General features: G+C 33.9%; 1 protein-coding gene across 6 annotated transcripts in view; it reads left to right on the forward strand.

Moving 5' to 3' along the window:
- The window catches only part of CCSER1 (coiled-coil serine rich protein 1), a 1297084-nt gene that overhangs the window by 880295 nt on the left and 397579 nt on the right, over positions 1 to 19210 (forward strand). For all 6 annotated transcript variants that reach the window (XM_082391649.1, XM_082391651.1, XM_082391652.1 and 3 more), the window contains one exon: positions 2322 to 2366. In XM_082391649.1, the coding sequence (XP_082247775.1) occupies positions 2322 to 2366 (45 nt within the window). The remainder of the gene's footprint in view (positions 1 to 2321; positions 2367 to 19210) is intronic.

Raw genomic sequence — 19210 nt, forward strand, 5'->3', positions numbered from 1 at the left:
GTATGGTCACCAGGGGGAGACGGTGGCGGGGAGGGTTAGACTGGGAGTTTGGGATCGACATGTACACCCTGCTATATTTAAAATAGATAACCAACAGGGACCTACTGTATAGCCCAGGGAACTCTGCTCAATATTCTGTAATAACCTAAATGGGAAAAGAATTTTAAAAAGAATGGTTATATGTGTATGAGTAACTGAATCACTTTGCTGTACACCCAAAACTAACGCAACATTGTTAATCAACTACACTCCAATATGAAATAAAAATTAAAAAAAAAAAAGACAAAGTGGACTTAGTTAATATTTTTGTTCATCTGTTTTTATCTAAACAATTCAAGAAATGTTTTATATATGAGGTAAAAATTTAAAAACCACTTGAAAACCTTTTAAGCATTAACACTCTGGTTTCTCTTCAGATCTTAATAATCTTTTGCCTTTTTAAGCATAAATGCTGTGACCAAATGAAAAAAACTTTATCTTATGAATATTTTCCTTATATTACACTCTAAATCTGCAGCTTAATGTGACAACAAAAAGCAGTTACAATCTTTTCTTAAATTCCAAAATATAAAGCTAGAAATACAATATAGTCTAGTATATATTTCTTACAGATCAATTTCTTACCAGATGTATTGTGATAATGTAGAATATATACTTAAGGTTATGTGCTATTCAGATTTTCATCAGAAATAGAAAAATACTTTAAGTCAAAATTATTCATAATAATGTGAAAAATAGTTAAGGTTAAGGTTAAGGTTTCTAAAAGCTCTGTCACATAATTTAGAGGCAGATGAAAAAAATTATGATAAAGATAAATCCCAATATTTATTTGTATTCTTTCCATTTTTCTTCTGATAGTGTTTCTAAGAAAAATAGAAAATAAGATGTAGGTTTAGACTAAATTATGAGAATATGTAAGTTCTCATATATGTCTGTCCTTGATATGTTATACCCCCCTGTTTTCAAAGACTGCTATCGAAGTAAGCATTTGCTTAAAGAACAGTCGCAACTCCTACTCTTGAAAGACTTCACAATTTGGTCAACTTTTGGGCCTTATTTCCCCACTGCTCCCTTTTGCACAACTCACAGTGTATGCCAACTAAACCACTTGCCTTTCCTAGACCTCTTAGTGCAGTGCTTCTCAAAGTCTAACGTGCCTGTGAATCACGTGGAAATTTTGTTAAAATACATATTCTTGCTCAGCTGGTCTTGGGTGGAGTCAGCATTAGAAATGAGCTCCCAGGTGATGGTACGCTACAAATCCAGTCACCATACATTGAGTAGTCAGGTGTTTAGACTGCTGCATGTTGTTCATCTTCTGCGTTTCCTCTTCAGCCTTTCACACTGTTTAGATGTGATCCTCCTCTGTGGTCCTTTGTGTGTTTGCCCATTCACAGGCTGAATGAGCCTCTTTCATCTTAGGCTCAGAGAAAGTTTTGTATACCTGACATCATTCTCCTGAAGTTTTACCTTCACTTTTGTGTGTCTAGTCAATGATCTCCTAAGCTTTGAGGACTACTTATTACTTATATCCCCAATATCTAGCATGGTGTCTGGCCCACAGTACATATATAATAAATATGTATTGTAAAGTAATTAAAGGACATGATAAGAGACAGGGAAAGAGAATAAAAGGTAATAAAAGTGAAGGAAAGTAAAAAGGAAGAATTCGGTACTATGAGATCACATTTTATTGCAATTTTCATACAGTTCCTTCCACATATAAAACTACTACAGTAGGGAAAATAACAGGAATTGAAGCTTTTATTGTGTTTAGAGGGGGGCAAAATTTTTTTTCCATTATTTTGCTTTCTAAATAGCAGTATTTCCAGGGAAGATAGATAGATGGACAGACTCCTGTGCCACAAGCATATTTTGCAATAGGCCTGCTAAGAAAAAGATGAGCTCTTCTACCATTTAATTATGCATAGTGTTTACTGGGGACTTAAGGTGAATCGCTCTCCTTTTAGTGTAGAAAGCAGTTATGATAATAGAAGATGAAGAAAGTCCTTTTCACGAGAAAAAATCCTGAATATTGCCTACCTAATCACCAGTGCTGCAATTATTTTTACTTATGGTCCTGGGATTTAGCAAGAAGTGCATTGGTACCACCTTTGAAGACTTACTCAGATATAGATATTGTCATATGTGTGAGATATTCATGTACATTCAGATCTTCTTTGTTAAATGAATTCTTTTTCACTTCAAAATCTTTGCACTAGTACTAATTATTAGTTACTTCTTCTTTGCCATCAATAATCTATTTATATATATATATATATATATATATTTTTTTTTTTTTTTTTTTTTTTTTCTTTCAGGGTTTGAACCTGAAAAGACCGGAGTCAGTACAAGGAGGGAGAGAGGTAAGAAAGTCTAAGGGAGAGGGAGGGGGAAGAAGAGAAAATGGTTAGTGTTGCGGTGATTTTGTTGGTGATGTTGACTGATGCTGATGATGTTAATGACAACAGGGATGTGTTGAGAGGATTTATGATAACCTTACGTCTCATTTACTCTGGCCAAACCACATTTTATACATATTTATGTAAATGTATTATTTGTGCTGCTCCTCTGAAACTGAAGAAAGTACCAGGTCTCTGGTTAGGCAAGTGTTGTTTCTGTTAAAATAGATTTTTATAGCGGTAGGGCCCTCTAGACAGGGCAGAAAAACCTTTTTAAGCAAACATTACATGCAATATTTAAAATGATTGATTGAGAAATTAGCATAATTCTAACAACAGAAACATTTTACGTCATCTGGGATTCTTCACTCTCCTATCCAAGACAATTGGCATATGCTACTAGGCGTGTGTGCAATATTAGATGGTATGAAGTTGCCCTGGTAAGACTACTGATTCTAAAACTTCCTTTAATTATTATCCCAGATGCTTTATAAGGAAGGGAAACTTTTAATAGTACCAAACATAATACCATATCATTTATGTGATGTATATTATTTTCTAATTCTAATGTACAGGGTTAACCTCACCTTGATTAAAATTCTTTCCAGGCTAAATGTGTAAATGCTCTATTTTACTTTGTGACTCAGGTTGTTGGGTGTAGGGGAATGGTGGGATATTTAATTCAGTAAATCAATATTTTCTTGTTGCCCAAAAGGTAATTTTATTTTTGGTGAGATTTATATAATAATTTGGGGGCAAAAGTGAAGATACTTTGTCTTATAAAATGAGAAAATAAATGTAACCCTCCTCCCTATCTGTGGCTTCTCTTTCTGTAAAAACATTTTTCTTCTGTATTTAATATATGGTGTTTGCCCCTTCTTTCCTTGCTCTTTTAATTTTCAGTTGTGTGTTTGTAGTATTTGGCATTTTAGTTCCTTGTAAACCTGTCATTTAGGGTCTCTTTCCACTTATTTGCTGTTTTCCATCCAGAAGAATCTATTCTTTTTGAGGGACGCATAACAGTATGCTCACACTGGCAAAAGAGCTGGAGAACGTGAAATATAGATAAATCTTCTGAGATTTTTCACGTTGTAGGAGAGCGAGGTAAAAAGCACGTGGTCATCAGTAAAGGCAGAGTGGGAAAAATTATGTGCTGTGTAAGGAAGACCTCAGAGCCATTTACAGGTTTTGTGAGGGTAAATACTTTCTCTCAGATGGGACTAAAATGGATCTACTTAGAGACTTAACTCATCACCTTCGAAGTGAAAGTTCACACCCAAGCAGGACTGCCACAATGTATTTCTGCTGATTCAGTGCCTTTGAGGACATTCAATTTGGGTTGTATTACTCAGCTTCTCGCCACTGTATCCTAGTCCAAGAGCAACTGTGTGTCTAAAGAGGGGAAACTTAAGTCCATGTACCCATGTAATGACGTTGCTAAATGGTAGCAAAAGTCATCTTTTTAGATTAAGATTTTGTAGATTTTCATGTTATTTTTAAAAGCCTAATGACTGGCTTTTATTGAAAAGAGTTGCTGTTAAATTTTATTGCTTAGTTTTTCATTTCCTCTCATTTTATTTTTATTACAAATGCACTTATGGGTAAGGAACATGTCAATAATGTATATTAAATTAAAAATTTTTTTTCTTGAAAGTATTTTATGGTTTGTGTGAAGGTCAAATTTTTAATGACCTACAATTTAATGTATACATCTACATAGAGGGGACAACCTTGATTTGGGCCTCCTCCCTGAGGTTAGTGGAATAATTGAGAAGGAGGTAAGATCATCCAGTTAATGATAGCCCGGTAGTGTCTTCACTTGAGACCCCCAATCCAGGCATAGAAAGTAAAAGTCAACTATTAAAATTCAAAACAACCGCTTCACTTCCTGTCTGGGCAACACTGGGTTACTTGGGCGTATTTCTATCCAGCCTAACACTCACTTTAGTTTTCCCCATGATTGTAAAGTGTAATACATTCTGTGGTAAGAAACTTCAGGGAAGTATCAGACAATTAGGTGAACTATGTTGTGGACACTTCTGTCAAGTCTCAGAGGTAAGTGATCTGTAAACGAGAGTGTAATTCCTTCTTAAGAGCTCCCGGATCTCTCTTGCTTATGAATTGTGACAGGTATCTTTCTGATTCCTATTTGCTGTGTTCTGTTACATGCATGTATTACAAAGATGTATAATATACTTCTGATTATGTTAAATTGAAATGTGTGGATTTGGAAAACTCTTACTCAAAACATCCTCTTAGAATTTTTCATCCTAATGCTATTGTGATTGATGAAGACTGAATGACAATGATTACTATTAAAATGAATTAATTTGTCTTAGTTCAAATGACAGATGTTCCCAGTAGGTGTTGACGGATGTGACACTAGGGCCTCTTACCAAATATTTACAAGAAGGTTTAAGAAGCGTCAATTAAAATGTTCTATTTACCATTTGAGATAATGACAACAGTTAGAATATGCATGGAAAATTGAAGCAGGCAGTAATATGCTATTTAGCTAAGTGGTAAATATTATTAAAAGGCTCATTGCTAGACAGGAAGGCCAGATTTGAACACTACATGCCATATAAAATATAAATTAAGAAGAAGTGATTAAGATATAAATTACCTTCCTGAAGGAAATAGAGATGAGCAGCACCTAAATTGCTTGTATTGTTGTGAAGTATTTGAAAATAGGTATTAATTGTATAAAAAAACCTCAATTACATTAATTTTTTGGTATATTTATACATGCATACCATGCATGTAAATTGAGGGTGCTGATCATAATAGATAATAGCAAGGTTGTTTAAGAAGGGAGATTAGTGGAATGCTGTGTGAAATGTGATTATATAACTGATATTCCTTTCTGATTGTAAGTGAACTTCCTGCCTGTAGTGGGATCTTATAACTCATAGAAAAACCTCAATGAAATTTCACTGGCTATGACACATAGATAAATCGTATTTCTTTTAAGGAATTTCTGTTCTCCTAAATACAGTGCTTTTACTGTTAAGTGTGGATAAAATCAGGTTACTATCAGTTTTCTTAAAAGATCGTATAACTTTGTTATTTTAAATAGTATTATATTTTCCAAAGTACGGTTTTTGTTAACTTATTAAAGATTCATCTGTGTGTGCATGTGTACCTGTGTATGTATGTATGCATGTGTTTGTACACACTAATTTTGAATGGCAAGTTGTCTTTATTTTCACCTTAGCTCAAAAATACTTGACCATCCATATTCTGGATATTTTATATCACAAGTCTAAATACACATGATGTGGGACTTTATATCATGGGTAAAGAAAACTATTGTGGTTAGATATCTAAATCAGGATCAAGCATTTAATTTCAGAAATTACACTTAATGTGGCAAGCTAAGCTGAGAGACAGTGGTTATTGGAGCTTTTGGACTATGGGTGTTGTTGGAAGTTAACAGAGATTCCAGAACCATTGATGCAATGGAAATAAAGTGCAAGCGTGTAATGATCAGGAATCACTTCTACATAATTGGCAGAGCTCAGATCTCCTCAAAGTGATGAGCAAAGTGAGTAGAGATTATGTTACCATTCTTCAGCTGGAATTCTGAAGAAAGATTAATATCGGTACACTTGAACATTTTAAATAAATAGTTTTGTATTCTTGTAAGACAGATATTGAAAATGCTCCTTAAACATCTGAGAGAAAATGAACATTTCTGATCATTTTTAGAAGCATTCTTTAGAAATATGCCCCCAAAACATTAGAGATGTATTCATCCTTTTACGAGAAAAATCCCGTTTTAGTGTGGAAATTTTTCAGTTAATTATGTTTGACTGTGCCAATGATATTTTTAAAAATTCTAATTTTACCTGCGGGATTGCAAGTACAAATAAATAGATTCTGATAGACACATAGGAAGACGTGGACATTTCAGATCATTAAAATAACTGATTTTTGAATGTGTAATTCTCAAGAAAATCATGGGCATGCCTTACAATCTGCCTGCTTTGTAGTCAGCAGAATGCTTCACTAACTTTCTCTGTTGGACTACAGTATCCTCACTTTGCCAAAAACCATAAATGGGAAATTATAGATGATATGAATTTCTGATACTTAAAGAAACATAATTCATCAGAGATATTTGAAAAAGGTAGATTGAAAATAAAATGTTTAGCTCAATGCTATTTCCCCAAGCTGACTTTATATTTAAATGTATGAATCATTTAAAATAATAATTCGTGATTTGCTATTTATGTAAAGTATCACTTAAGCATATAATATTCCTAAAGAAAGTGATTATTTTATTCAGATAAATAGTGGATTTTATGCCTTTGCTAGTACAGTTGGATAGACTTTGCATTGTTTATGCCTTGACAGATTACATGTTCCTACTTGAAGTTGAAAGTCATTTTAAAATTTGAGCCCCAAAAGGGAGAAAACTCAAAGAATGTGATCAATGATATTCTGTATTTCAAAATAATTTGTCTCTACCTGTAATAGTAGCACAGGCGTTATTACAAGTGGAACAAAATTAAAAATCACCATTGTTTTCTCTTTCCATTTTAAAATTAATTAGAATTATTATGCAGATTATTTTGGATCTAAGTTGTTGTTTAAGTTAAGAAAACTTGCTACTATTTCTCCCACATCCAACAGACCACTGGAGAGAATTGTTTTCTAAAGAGAGAAAAGAAGAAAAATATGTGAGTTTTAAGAATAGAACTAAAATCGAAGAAAGTGTGTTGTTCTTGAAAATGAGTTAGCAAAAAGTGTTGAAGTGCCATTGTTCTCTTAAAATCTAATGTTTTACATAATTTGAAATTATAGAAGATAACTATTTCCTTTATAGCTTGGTGAAAATCTTCACCAAGAAACAAATCATGATTACCAGTTATCTTTAGTAATTTTTCTGCAAAACTTACTTCCATTTGCATGAAGCCTTTATTGTTTAGCATTCAGAATAGACTGACTGTTTCCACTTTTGTTCAAATTTAGCTATCCCATTCTTGGTTGATGTAGAGTTTTGTAGAATAAGAGATTCTTTTATAACCTCAGTGATGACACAATTTGGGGGAGAAATATATATTGGCTAATATTATATTCTTCTTTGAGATATAAAAGCTGAGGCAGAAATAACTCTTCCTTTATAACTAGAATTATTCAGTGGTTCAGTGGCTCTAATTTGCCACTAAGATGTATCTTATTTACAGTTGGATTCTGAGATCAAGAGACCTTTTAAGGACTCAGTAAAAAATAAAATATTCCTATTTTTTTCCTTTCTCGGAATTGACAGGCAGTAAAGGAACTGAAAAAATCTTTGTGCTTATGAGCCAATATTTAATTGAAAGAATTACAATTTACAAGCCCATAATAATTATTCCTGTTTCAAAAATGTTCTTAAAGGATAAAATGAGTTAATATGTGTAAAACTCTTTGAGCAGTGCCTGACACATAGGAAGCACGCAATAAATGACAACAATTTTTATTACTATTATTATTTTCCATACCATTTGCTCTTCCTTTCATCTTTCCTTCTGTCAGAGACAATTTGAGTGTCATGTTGTTGGGAGATTTTACTGTTTACATGGAGTATCCTATAATCAGTGATATCTAAAGCCTCGTCTTAGATTTTACATTCTAAATTGGTTCTCAGATGACAAGTTCCTGATAGGACAGCAAACAATATACTTGGAATCTGTCATTGAATCTCAAAAATTCTTAATTCCATAGTTCATATTACAGATGAGAGAAAATTGTATCTACCTTTCACTTACAGCATTGTTTACAGAGAGCAGTGTCTAAGCGCTACAGGTTTTATAAGCTATTTTTCACATCCTGTATTTTCTGGGTGATCTTCAAATTGGATTTTGAAGATCTCTTCTATGCTTGTATACCATTGAAATTCCAAGGAACTATCCAAAAGAAACCTGTTGGTTAAGCAGAACTAAGCTTATCAGCTCTACATCAGTAAGAAAGAACACATTCTTAGTAGTATTTCAAATAAGAATATCAAAATCCGTGAGAAGTGCACACTATTCAATTTTTTAAATCTTTCTTTTGGAAATGTTTGACTGATTATCTAGATTACAAATTCTTAGAGTATATACATGGTGACAGAACAATTTTTCCTAAGAGAAGCAGGGAAAAAAAGAGTGAGGAAAGGAGAGAAGTGAGAAGGAGCCAGCATTGGACAGACATGAAACCATCACTGTGGAAGGACAAAAGAAGTCTTAGATATAGGAAACCTATTACACACACACACACACACACACACACACACACACACACACACACACAGAGCCACACAAAAGAGTGCTTACAACAGGTTTAAACAATAATTTGAACCCTAGTGAATTCCATCAAGCATCAGTCTAGCAATCATGTTCCCCAAAATGGACTCTGCAACTTCAGATTGTACTCGATGGAATTATATCAGTTAGAGATATAGGCACATGAGTTAAAATATAAAGCAATCAGGAATTTGACCTAGAGGGCCAAGTAACTTGAAAAGACCACATGAAAATTTTGCTTGGGCAACCTCCTATCTTAAGAACTTGGCCTAAGACCTGATGAGGGAATTAAACTCTCTAACTCTGAGCAGAATGAAACTAATTGGAGTTAACAAAGATAAGACTGAGGAAAATCCTCACAAGGTTTTGAAAGAATACTCAGGTAAAGTTTGTCTAAAGGAAATCAGTCTAACAAAACCTAACTCCAAGCAGTCCAACCTCACGAGTACCTGGAGTTAGACCTCTTCTTACTGACTCACAATGGAAAGTCATGAAAACAGACAGTCATGTTGTAAGTTACAGATCAGGTATTTTCATCTAGAATAAGAATTTTCAAAGTTGATTAGGTTATCAAAGGATTACTAAAATCATTCTCATTCCTAGGAGGCAGAAACTCTGCATTTGGGAGGTTGACAAAAAGAACTTAAAGTTTAGACCCAGTGCAGGGTGTATCTCACTGTTGCTCTCCGAGAGACTCCTGAATGGAGACTTCAGCGGCCTCAGAGGAACATATTTCAAGTAGAGGAGCTTAAGTCAGATTGCACAGGGGTTTCACTGGGACCTCCCTTGTATCTCCACAATTTTTGACTCTTGGTCTGACAAATGATCACAAGGAACAAAACTTTTCATCAAGCAAAACTGAGTTTGTTAGAACTACTGCAATAAAAAAAGAACACTACATTGACAAAATTTTAGTAGGTCTCTAAATGGAGAGTTTAGGGGAGGATATTTAGAGGGTGTTAAGTTACAGACAGGATGATTTAAAGGCAAGTCTTGTAATGTAGGTAATAGGTAGAGATTAGGCAGGTTAGGCAGAGTTTATGACACTCTAGCTTTGTATTGATGTGCACAACAAGTGGAATGAATGGAGATTCTGACCTTAGAGTTCTGAAACGCAATATATTTTCCTCATTTATGAGTCTTTTTAAAAAAAATTTGTATATAATTAAGGATTTGTAATTTTAAAGTGGATTTTACAAAGAAATGAGGACTAAGAAGGGTTACTGTAGAAAGATTTTTACTTTCTAATCAATAAAAATTTAGATATCCATTCTTATAAGGCACACACATTATTTTTAGAATCAGTTAAACCCTGGAGATGTTTTCAGCTGAAAAGGCAAAGACAAGTTATGATTTTTATTTCACTGCCTTATATTTTTATTTGAAAGCATAGTGTTAAACTCATAGGGATCTTTTTGGCATTGTTGTTTTTATTTGTGTATACAACCTATGATGCAGTTATTTTTTACCCTTTACCTATGTCAATTAATATAAAAGGAAAATACTACTCCATATGGTTGAATTGACTCAGCCCGTTTTCATCAGAGAAGTATTTATTCATACATAAATGAGAAGATCTCTTATGATTCCTTTCTTAATTACAAATAAAAGCCAATAGCCACCTCAAAAATATACAGAAGAAGATAAACATTTTTATTATTTTGATACTTATCCGTTACTTAGCAAGAGAATTTCTTTTCTGTTTGGATTTATGTTTTCATATAGAACAAATCCCCATGTAAATATTCAATTATTGGCTTTGCTGACAAACGTATTAAAATCCTGTAAACCTACAATGGAAACTAACTACTTCTCTTCTCTGAAGAACTTTCCTGCCCTCCTACTCTCTGCTTAGAAGTAGATCCCCACATCTCTTTCCATTCTTCCATCATCCGTCCAGCTGAGGACAATTTTTTGACATATGTCTATTTTCTGTTTACTTCCTGTCCTCACACCCACTTTGAGACAGTTTTGGGGACATCGATGCTCAGTCAGCCCAGTGGAATAGGAACACTCCTGACTAGTTCCATTGCTGTCCTCCAGTTATATCACAGGACCCCGCAGTCCCTTGTCAGTGATCACCACACTGTTACCTAATATGTAATCTAAAACTTCTAAATAAGGTTACCAGTAAGCGGAAAAATAGTGTATTTATTATTATAAATATTATACTGTTGAATTATTATATAAACAATTGTTTTAATTATATTAAAAATGTTAGGATTAGAGAATTTCGGACTCACACAAATAACAGTTATATTCAAAATAATAGCTATAAATAAAATTGCTATTGCATACTATATTAGTTTGCTAAGGCTGTCATTACAAAGTACCATAGACTGGGTAGCTTTAACAATGGAAATTTATTTTCTCACAGTTCTGGGTCTAGAAGCCAAGATCAACGTGTCCATAGGTCTGGTTTCTTCTGAAGTTTTTCTCTTTGGCTGGCTTTCAAATAGCTGCCTTCTCGTTGTGTCCTCACATGGTCTATCCTTTGGGTGTTCATATCCCCAGTGTGTCTTTGTGTGCCCAGATTTCCTCTTATAAGGACACGAGTCAGCGTGGTTGGGGCCCACCCTAGTGGCCTCATTTTACCTTAATTATCTCTTTAAAGGCCCTATCTCCAAATACCATCGCATTCTGAGGTATTGGGGGTTAGGACATCAACATATGAATTTGGGGGGACACAATTCAGTCTATAAAACACTCTAAAAGTAATACAACTGTACAAATCATTTCCCTCAAAACAGAAGCTTTCTCTTTGCCCTTTACCTATTTACTCAGGAGTGTCTTGTCTCTTCAATAACATTAAAATTTAGTTACATTTAAATTCCCAACAACAAATATAAACAGTAAATAGAAGAATAAAATAACACATGTAAAGAATTTATCTGAAATTCTAATATCCCAAATGCTCTGAAAACTGATATCCCTTCATCAAAGGGAGGCTCAAGCTCATTTGGTGGCCCAAACCTGGCCTGAACTAATATGAACCCATTTATAGTCTTTCTTTTTCCCACTTAGCATGAACATGTATATGTTTTACTACAGAATTATCAATGTGTTTGTACAGAGTGCTGCTCCAAACCCTGCTGGGAATATTCAAAAGATGTGGCATATGCTCTGTATTACTATTTTAAAATCAGGGTAATTCCAAATTACCAGATATATTTGACCTGAAGAATTTTGGATAAGGCATTGTAGATCTGATACAGGATACATTTCACTCTAAAACCCTAAAAAAATAGCATCCTTTCTTTTCACAATATACAAAAAAAATTTGAATTACCCTTGGTAAGTGCTTTGCGTGTGCTTATTAGTTCTGTAAACACTTTACATATAGTCACTCATCATAACAAACTTTTGAAATAGCCACTATTATCATTCTCATTTCAAAGAAGAAAAATCCAAACAAAAAATGGCTTAAATAACTTGCCCAAGTGTTATAAGTGGGTGAAGCCAGGATTGAAACCTAGGAAATATGATTCCAGAGTAAAAATTCAACACTGCACTATGACTTATAAGAAGAGAAATTAATAGATTTACTACAACTGGATATTTTGACTATTGGCATTCCTCATGAGAATTATCTAAACTTGCTAAACAATCACATTCTCTGTCTCCCCCCCTCTCTCTCCTTGCCTACTTATTTGTTGCATATAGGTATTATCTCATCCAAGACCAAGACCACAACTACTCTTTTGTTTTCGTTAGGAACTATTTGACTGCAAAGAATAGAAACCTACTTAAAACTTACATTAAATTAAATAGTGTCAGGTACATCCATTTGCAGGGAATATATCTTGATCTTCTGGAAAATGGATAATAGCTCCTTTTCTCTGTTTCTCTTTTCTCTAATTCTACATCATTCTTCTTTCTGTGTAAATTAGGTAGCTTCTCTACCATCTTTTTTTCTTCTTAACATATACTTTGTCCCTCATGACTACCACCAAATGATGGGCTCAGCTATCTACTCTGTAGCTGGACAGTCACTTCTAAATATAGACAGTGTGGTCTAATTTCCCCTAGCTCATCCACATGGTTCAATCAAATAAATATACTTTAGCAACAGGAACTAGGATTAGAAAAATGATTTTTTTCTTTCTCTTTTTTTCTCTTTTCTTTCCTTTTATGATATTCAAATGATAAAAGCACCATTTAACTCATCTTTGGATTTTACCACTTGCACTGTGGTAGAAGAGCCTCATGGTCTGAATGTTCTCTTTAAGATAATTGTGGTTAAGGAAGATATACTGGTAGTAACTCATCTGGAATGAATGTTGGGCTACCATTTTCATTTTCTTTTCTTATTTTTAAATCAAGAGGGGATGAATTAGGAAAATACAAAATTTACCTGAAACATGCAGTTGGTGCAATTTTCCCAGGCTCAGACTTCTTAACCAGGTCCTGATCATCATTGCAAAATTAGCTTCTCAATCACCCCTGTCTAAATCTATTACATCTTGGGGGGCGGGGTTAGCTTTCACTGATTAAAAATAACGTATCCTATGAAGAAAGATAAATGTTGACAATATGGTAAATTAAAACAGTTCTCTATCTGGATTTATTTATCCAATGTATATCTAATCCATTGTATTTATTAAACCAAATCATTGCCGATACGTGAATCCTGAACATTAGCGTGACCTGTACTTCTCTTTTGTGTACTCAAGGGAGTGGGATCAGACAATATTCCACATGGGAAAATTCAGAGTGCACTTGCTTGACCATTTCTGTATGGTTTAGGGGTAGACAATCATAAATAGGACCTAGAGGAATATCTTCTAAAACAGTTGAGAGAAAATATAAGGGTTATTTGAATTTGTATTTATAAGTACTCAAAAATGTTAAATTCAAAATAAGTTAATGATATTTAGCAATTTTAACTCATCCACCTATTTATAACTGATGCCATTGTCAAACCAAATCATGAGTATCGTCCTACGCTTGGATATGTTAAAGTTAATTAAAATATAGATTTACTTAATATTCTAGAAGTCTGGGATTTTAGAAATTAAACACATTTGTTGAAACATGTGGAATCAAAAACTGGAAAAATGGTTCTTTGTACCTTTCTTGCTTCCAATTATAGCCTATCAAAGATGTGATGTTGCTTTCTCCTCTAACAAGTTACATTTGATAATATATTAGCTCTGGTTTACTTTCTGGAAGTAAAGGTCACAAAGAATATTGAGAGTAAGTAGTACCTAGTACAAAAATGTCAAAAGTGTACAGAGGTCAAAAGCAACAGGGGAAACAAATGATCTTCCAATTTTGCCTTGAAAAAGATTTTACTCATCTTAGTGAGTAACTTTCGATGGATAAAAGAGGTGATAGCCATCAGTTCCAGAATTGGCAACAGGAAAGTGAACATGAAAAGCATATTTAAGAAGCTAGCAAGTAAAAGGAATTCAAAAGAACAATGAGGTGCTGCCTGGAGAACATAGTAACTTCAGTATTCATTTCTTGAGAATGGAGTAATTCATAGATGTTTTTGTGTAGCACTCACTCAGACAATTTGAGGTCAAAGAAAACTGCAAATGATTTAGGTGTTACTGGAGCCATTGACTTCAATAGGGTCATAGAAAAATTTGTAAGAATTTTATATATGTTTGCAGACGGAGACATCTGTGGCACAAAAATTCATTAAATTTTCCCTAAATAGGAAATGACTGTATAATAAGAGGCAGTGTGGCATAGTGGGATTTTTAGAGGGTGCGTATTTTGGAGCTTTTATTACCAGTTTTGCTCTTTGCTCAGCAACTGTTGAGCAAGTTGCATAATCTACGTCACTGAGGTATATAATCTGTACCTCAATTTCTTCATTTAAAAATTTAAATCCACAGTTGTACCTTACCCCATAGGATTGTTATGAATAGAGAAAATGAGATTGTATATCAAAAATAGTGATCTCAATGTAAGGTACCAATAAAAATACCCCATATGGAAGTTTTAAATGCTGTTACTGTTTATGGTTACTGTTACCTTGAATTAATAAAAGACAGTAGACATCCTAGTGTCTAGACAGTAGACAGTAGACATCTGAGTGTAAAGCCACTTACTCAGCACCACATCTCAGATCGAAAATTGCCTATTGAAGGAAAAATTCCCCAGGGATTCCTACTTGCAAAAATAGTACTTGATGCTTGGTTCTACTATGTTATTATGTTTATCATATTGTATTGTGAGTCTTTTTGTTTGTGTCTCCACCATTCTATCACTTAGACTGAGTTCCTAGAGAACAGAGTCTTACTCTGTTTCCATCCATAAAACTTGGTATAGTTCCTGATATAAAGTAAGCACCCAATAAGTGTTTGTTGTGTTAAATCTTGTTCCTTTTTAGAATCAGCAAGAGTTGGGTTTAGAACACCTATGCTAGTCTAGATCATTTGTTCCTTTTGCCTTTCACATATTTAATTAATTAATATATTTTGGCTTCACTCATAATTAAATATTAAAGCTAATAAGCATATTTAATTTAATTTTTTCTCTTTAGTCTACTTAAAGAGATAGATGCTGGTAATGGTTGTTCACATTTTAGGTGAATTTGAGATATACAAATTTAAAATGGTGAGAAAAAATATTTATAAAGCTCCAATTGTGGGGAAATTTTTAATATAGTTGAATTTCTAAAAATTTGTCAAGTTTCATAATTGCAAATCTGATGATCCAAGTGAATTTTTAACTTGTATGATGGGGCTAATTCAACTGTTTGAATTACCCATTATTCTTTGTCAGGATTAAATTACGCAGGGTTTTCAGGCACTCGTCATGTTCATCTCATACGACCACCCTGAACTGTGATTCCCTTTTGGACAGATAAGGCTGATTCAGGTGCAGAGGGGATCAGCTGATTGCCCAAAGTTAATCAATGTATGTAAATTGAGTACAGAGATTTTGAAATGATATAATTAAATGGTATTTAAACTAATCTGTGATAATTAAGGAAAGACGCTCTTTAGAATGACACATGAAGTGATATATGAATTTGAGGACCAAGAGACTGAGCATTAGCATATAGAAAATATTAGTCATGGGGCAATAAAATTAATTGACAGACCAGGTTTGGTTTTGTTTTTTTTTTTAGTATATACAAACATGATAGATGAAAAAATAAGAGAAGAATTTGAATTTTAAAAATAAAATAGAGATTATATATATTTTAGGAGGCCATAAATTGAATAGCTCTTCTTTTCAACCTGACAACACTTCAAGTATAGAGTTAATATCCTAAATTCATAAGGTAGTCTGTAATAACAAAACAAAAGAAAAAACCGAAAACAAAATACCAAAAACATTAAACCAACTGGGCTCTTTTCCCAGAAAATCACTGAAGCAAGAAATACTTGTATCAAGAGAGAGGAAAAGAGAAAGAGAGAAAGAAGAAGACAATAAAACAAAATATGGAAAGAAACCTAGCTGGCCAGATTTAATGAGAGAAGTGGAAAAGTTGTTCATTTTATAGATGGTCAAATAAAATTTCCCCTCCGACCTAGGAAGGACTACACTCAAAGCATAAAGCAGAGTTTTCAGTTATGAGAGGAAAATTCAAATACAACTTATTTCATGAAAACTGTGGGGAACTTTATAGCTTTGCTTTTATACCTTAACTTTAGCTTAAGTGTATTTTTAAAAGTTATGTTTTGGTTAGTTGAGATATTCCTATTACCAACCGATTTCCAAAGTCATTTTGTTGTCTATGTTTAGAACTTACTAAGGGACTGTTCTGAACAAATTAAGGGTGAGTCCAGTTCTTATTTAGGGCTTACTAATTAAGTTATGGTGTCCCCTAAGGTCCTGACCCTGTCTCTTCGCCCTTCCTCTTTTGACACATTTTTTTCCTAGGTAATCTTATCCACCCTGGTGGGTGTAACGTTGGCTGCCTGCTGATGTTCCTAAGTCTCCATCTCCATCCAGATCTCTTTCCAGACCTCTGTCTATTCACTTATCAGACATTTCTATTTAAATATTATTTAAATTTTAAAGATATGTAGAAAGACAATTCGTAATCTTCATGTTCTTCCATCCCCCAAACACCAATTTCTTTTCTGTACTTTTTAATGTCTTTTAATGACATTACTTCTTAACAGTCCATTCCAGAAAACACAGAATCAACCTCATTTCTTCCTGCTCCTGTATGTCCCCACTCATCACAGTCATTACATTCTCCACTCTACTTCAGATGTCTCAGTTATGTTTCCTCCTGTCTATCCCTTTTCCACTGAATGAATTTGGATCTTCATTACCTCTGAAGGGAAAAATTATAACCTTTTAATGGGTTCTTCAACTTCTCTTCTTTCCCATCTCCAATCTACCCTCCACACTGTTGCCCGAGTATAATTATGAGCCTTCCTCACTAAAGGTGTTACTCTCTTCCTGTCACACAAAGAGAAGGGCTAAACTCCTTAGCACATCAACCGAAACTTTAGCAAATAGGCCTTAACTTATTACCATTTTAGAAATCTCTAAATTTCCCCATTTTTCCTTCAGTTAAACTATAATGGGGGAATTTTATTTATTCTTTAAGACCCAGGCCAAATGGCATATCCTTTGGCAGAGTGAGTTGCCCATTCTGTAGCATATTTGTACTTTTTCTTACTGCTATTGTAGACATAATTACATTTTTTATAGTAATTAGCTAACGTGTCCGGTGGGCTGCAGCCAGAGCTTCTCTAGGGTAGGTATTGTGTTTTTTACATTTTTGCAATCCTCAGAACTTGATTTAAGGGCCTAGAACACAGGAGATATTTAATAAACGTTTGCTGATGGAATGAATGCATGACTTGGGAAGCTCTGTGAGTTTCTAGGGTGGCCTTCTTGAGGTTTGCAGGAATTACCACTAGATGTCACTAGCACATTTCCAATAGCATTACCTGAGGTAGGGAGAACTAACCTTTACTGAGCACCTACTGTGTGCCAGGCCCTTTTTAATAATTCTGTGAAGTAGGTATTATTATCAGAAATCTACCTTGGAAGCAGATGGTTGGAATGATTAATAGGTCATACAGCTAGTATGATGTAAAGGTAGGATTAAAATCTACAAGTGTCTGCTATCAAAACCTATGGTTTTCAACAGTGGCAGCCGCATTCTGTTTCTTTTCTGATAATTGAGCCTCTGGCCTCCACATGATAAATAGCATATGCCACCTTTTCTAACAAATTAAATCTTTACTGACAAAATAAGCTGTTATTGGGTTAGGCACTCTTATTTAAGACCTTTTGAGTTAAAAGTCAGAGACTTTGCTTCTCTAATAAGCTTTTCCTGAATAGTTTGAAAACAAACTACCATTCAAAGAAAGCTTTTTAATTAAACATGAGAATGTAAGTTTTGAACAAGAGCAGTTAGATTTCTATATTATTACTAGTTTTTTTTTTCAATTAGCATTTGAAAATGGAGGTCTACTGTTTATAAGGTGATAGATTTAGTAATTAGGCCTGAATACATGAATAAAATATAGTCCCTACCTTCAACAGCTTGTAAAACTCAGATATCTCCTTAATGCAAAGTCAGGAACATCATGATATTCTTACTGTGGAGGGTATTTAATCTGAGACTCTGAAGTTTAAATAGCATTTAGAGATACTAATCCGTTTGATAATGTGACCATCTATTCTTGGACCTTAAATACTTAGAAGCCCATACTTGAGCATGGTGAAAGTACACTAGTTCCTGCCTACTCACTCAAGATGTCATGTTTTATTTTTAGACCCAACTCTGCCTATACAGAGCCCCAAGCAAGACCCAGAACTTGAGGAGATACACATTTGTAGAAGTTCCAATCAGAGAACAGTTGTAAGAAAGTATGATGAGATGGTGCTTAGACTTGAATGCTTGACTTGCACTTGGATGGCCCCAATCATCATATTTTCCAGCCCTAAGCACATGGTGGCACCAAGGCAATCAGCCATTATACAAATGAAAGAGAGATGAGAGAGAGGGAGGTAGCTTATGCCTCCCCATAAATTTTACAGCTTCTCTTTAGTTTAGTCAACTTCTGTATCATATCAGACTCTTTAAACTTTCTGCCAAATTCAGTAGTGGTTGTTAATATTTTTGCTTTTGCTATTGTTAATTATTTAAAGACGTTAAACCAACAACGAATTTTAAGTTGTACATTTATATACAACATGATAAAGTTCTCCACAGATGTTTTTAAAGATAAGGAATTAATGTAGTCATGGAAACAGTTTCTCTCCCTCACTTAATGTTTTATGTGTGGTGAGCTTGAATTTTATGTGAAATTAAATTATGTGATTTGAAAGTTATCAATATAAAAGGATAATACATCTTCAATTTATTCCAAAAATTAGAAATAATGTCAAACCCCTATATTAAAAATGCATAAAGAAAAGCATAATGTCAAAGTTAAAGGGCCAACTGAATAATAAATTGTGTTTATGTTATTTGTACAGAAAGATATCTCTTTAGAAAAGAAACAAAAATACCCATCAACCTTGATCAATATTTGCATTGAATTGAGAGTTTTAAATTCTGTGAGGTTATTAGCAACATGTTTCTCAAATAAAATGTGCCCA

This window comes from Balaenoptera borealis (assembly GCF_965194805.1).
Source record: "Balaenoptera borealis genome assembly, chromosome: 4".
Taxonomy (NCBI): Eukaryota; Metazoa; Chordata; class Mammalia; order Artiodactyla; family Balaenopteridae; genus Balaenoptera; species Balaenoptera borealis.